This window comes from Phyllostomus discolor, chromosome 2, assembly GCF_004126475.2.
Source record: "Phyllostomus discolor isolate MPI-MPIP mPhyDis1 chromosome 2, mPhyDis1.pri.v3, whole genome shotgun sequence".
NCBI lineage: Eukaryota > Metazoa > Chordata > Mammalia > Chiroptera > Phyllostomidae > Phyllostomus > Phyllostomus discolor.
In genome coordinates, this window is record NC_040904.2 from 129,691,701 (window position 1) to 129,695,304 (window position 3,604).

The 3,604-nt window shown below is 47.8% G+C and overlaps 1 protein-coding gene across 1 annotated transcript; it reads left to right on the forward strand.

Moving 5' to 3' along the window:
• The first annotated feature begins 338 nt into the window (after window positions 1-338).
• BTG1 (BTG anti-proliferation factor 1) lies at window positions 339-3,067 on the forward strand. Its single transcript, XM_028531888.2, has 2 exons — window positions 339-788; window positions 1,750-3,067. The coding sequence occupies exons 1-2, from the start codon at window positions 641-643 to the stop codon at window positions 2,115-2,117; spliced, it is 516 nt and encodes a 171-aa protein (XP_028387689.1). The 5' UTR covers window positions 339-640; the 3' UTR covers window positions 2,118-3,067.
• Window positions 3,068-3,604: the final 537 nt, after the last annotated feature.

The window sequence follows — 3,604 nt, forward strand, 5'->3', positions numbered from 1 at the left end:
ACACAGGATGCACTGGCACTGGGCTGGGAGGAGCAGAAGCCGGAAGGAGGAGCTAGGACTGGGGGCGGGGCTTTCACACGCGCACTCTCGGTTTCTTTCGTTCTCAACAGCAGCTCCTGGGTCTCCAGCAGCCACTCAGGGTTTATTTGTTTACAAGCGGATTACGTCAGCTCCTCCCCCTCTTCCTAGTCTCTGGGTCCGCCCCCTGTCCCTTTTCCCGCCCCCTCCGGCTCCGAATTTGCTTGCGTCACAATGGTGCGATCTCCGGATTGGCTGGAGTTGGTCGTCACGCTCCAGCTACGCACTTCCTTTCTGTGGCACTATAAAAAGTGCTGCACGGATCCCGCATCTCTTCGCCCCCCGGAGCTGGAAATGCAACTGTTGGGAGCATCCGAGGCTGCTTAGCTGCAGGCGGAGGCGGCTGGGGAGGTCCGAGCGATGTGACCAGGCCGCCATCGCTCGTTTCTGCCTCTCTCCTGCCGCCTCCTGTCTCGAAAATAACTTTTATACTATAGAGGAAAAAAAAAAAGTAGCCCGCCGTTCCTCAAGCCCTCTCTTCCTCTCTGTCCCCTGTCTTCTGAGGGAGCCCGGGGTGGCCGCTCCGCCGTCGGGGCCGCGCCACCGAGCCCCGGCCGCCCCCATGCATCCCTTCTACTCTCGGGCCGCCACCATGATAGGTGAGATCGCTGCCGCCGTGTCCTTCATCTCCAAGTTTCTCCGCACCAAGGGGCTCACGAGCGAGCGACAGCTGCAGACCTTCAGCCAGAGCCTCCAGGAACTGCTGGCAGGTGAGCGGGCCGCGGTGGAAGGACAAGGGGTGCCTTGTGGGGCGCGGTCCCCACACACCCGGGTCGAGCCGTCGGGGCGGCGGGAGCCTGGCAGTGACTCTGACTGGCCGCGCTCTGGTGCAGCCGCAGGACCTGGACTGGAGCTCTGGGCGGCCGCTAACGGCGGGTCCTGGCAAGGGTTTGGGGGCTAGTCCGAGGGCCGTGTGAGGGTCTTCTCCCACCACGACGGGCAAAATGAAGGGGGAGAAGGAAACACACAACAAAGAAACTAAGGGCAACTGAGGTGGGAGCTGAGGTACTGGGACCTTCATCGGATGTGGGGACAAAGGAGCAACGGGGTTGGGGTTGGTTCCGCACCCCCTCCCCCCAACTCCCTCCAGCCGTATGGTGCTCGGTGGTCTGTCCCGGGGTGGGAAACCGCGCCACTGTCCCGGACCTAGCCCGGGACGGACGTGCTTCTCCCTTGCCTCCCACTTCTGCCCATTAATCATCGGATTTGTCACCGGTGCAATTACAGCCCTGCCCAGAGCGTGGTTTAGGGTTGCTTGTTTTTCTTCCCTTCGGGGTTAACAGTCCGGTTGCGCTTTTCTCCTCCAAAGCCATAAACCCCCATTGTATGCAGGTGGGGTGGAGAAAGTACACGGATTCCCGCCGACGGTGCTATCTGGCTGGCGGAGGCTGCGCGCTTGATTACTGTTTTTGGCGGCTCAGCCGATTGATTGGTTCCTGTGAATTGTTTTGTCCCACACTACTGTATTGTTTCTAAAATCCTTCCCGCCCATTCCCCATCCACACACACACACACACACACACACGCACAGCAGCGAAGGCAATGCTGAGCATTTATAAAAGTTCATCGTTTGCATTTTCACTCCTCAAAGGAACTAGCGGGAAGAGGAAACTACAGCGGGATTCAACAGTAACCGTCTAAGCATTATTTCTCTGTTCTTTTCTTCTATAGAGCATTATAAACATCACTGGTTCCCCGAAAAGCCGTGCAAAGGATCAGGTTACCGTTGTATTCGCATCAACCATAAAATGGATCCTCTGATTGGACAGGCAGCACAGCGGATTGGACTGAGCAGTCAGGAGCTGTTCAGGCTTCTCCCAAGTGAACTCACACTCTGGGTTGATCCCTACGAAGTGTCCTACAGAATTGGAGAGGATGGCTCCATCTGTGTGTTGTATGAAGCCTCACCAGCAGGAGGTAGCACTCAAAGCAGTACCAACGTGCAAATGGTAGACAGCAGAATCAGCTGTAAGGAGGAACTTCTCTTGGGCAGAACAAGCCCTTCCAAAAACTACAATATGATGACTGTATCAGGTTAAGATATAGTCTGTGGATGGATCATCTTTTAATGGATGGATAAATTTGATTTTTGCTTTGGGTGGGCTCCTCTTGGGGATGGATGGATTATGGAATTTAAATCATGTCACAGCTGTGAAGATCTGGCACAAGATAGAGTGGTAAAAAATTTTTTTAAGTGACAGTGCCATAGTTTGGACAGTACCTTTCAGTAATTTAATAGCCTGTGAGTCCAAGTACATGATCACTATTTGCTAGGGAGTGAAGTCCTAGGGTGGTTTCAGTTTCTCCCAGAAGTTATACCCAAATTTATATATACATCAGTCCCTTTAATGCAAATCTGTATTTCAAAGAACTGTTCTCTGCAGTAGAACTTGCAGAGGAAATTTGCACTATTACACTTGAAAATTGTTAACTTTTTGGCAGCTGAATAGGAAAGCTCAACATTTTAAACATGGTAGTACTGGAAATTTTATGACAAGACTTTTACCTAGCACTTAAATATGTATAAATGTACATAAGACAAACCTAGTAAGCATGACCTGGGGAAATGGTCAGAACTTGTATTGTGTTTTTGGCCTTGAAAGTAGCAAGTGACCAGAATCTGCCTTGGCAACAGGCTTTAAAATTTAAGACCCTTAAAAAGACACTGTCTCAACTGTGGTGTTAGCACCAGCCAGCTCTCTGTACATTTGCTAGCTTGTAGTTTTCTAAGACTGAGTAAACTTATTTTTAGAAAGTGGAGGTCTGGTTTGTAACTTTCCTTGTACTTAATTGGGTAAAAGTCTTTTCCACAAACCACCATCTATTTTGTGAACTTTGTTAGTCATCTTTTATTTGGTAAATTATGAACTGGTGTAAATTTGTACAGTTCATGTATATTGATTGTGGCAAAGTTGTACAGATTTCTATATTTTGGATGAGAAATTTTTCTTCTCTCTATAATAAATTGTTTCTTATCTTGGCATTTTAATCAATCTCTTGTCATGATTGTAGAGGTTCAGCTAAAGAAATATATTTCTCAGAAGACTTAGGTTCTTTAAGCTATGTGAATGTCAGTTACACACTGGTCATGCTGAAGAACATTTATTTGTTAAGGAGTGAAGATCTTTGTATACATATTTAGATGTTAAAGGAAACATGGGGTTAAGTTTTTTAAAAAATCTCTAAAGTCAAAACATGGACATATTTCCAGGCCAAATGCATGAAAATGAGGATAAGAGGCAAAAGGTAACACCTACCAAAAATGATACTCAAAGGATTACATTTCATTGCTTCCCAGTTGAAGTGAAGATGCAATGTTTCATTTTGACCCACCTCTGAAAAACAATTATTTTGCCCCCATTGATTCATTGTTCAATTAAAAAATCCTGGGGCAGATGACCCATAGTCTCAAAGAACAGGCTAATCACTACAGAGAGATTGGGTGCTTTTTGCTTTTCATCAGCTGCAAGATTTACATAAATCACTTAAGCTGGAGTTCAACAAAAGGTATGTTTACAAATTTTTA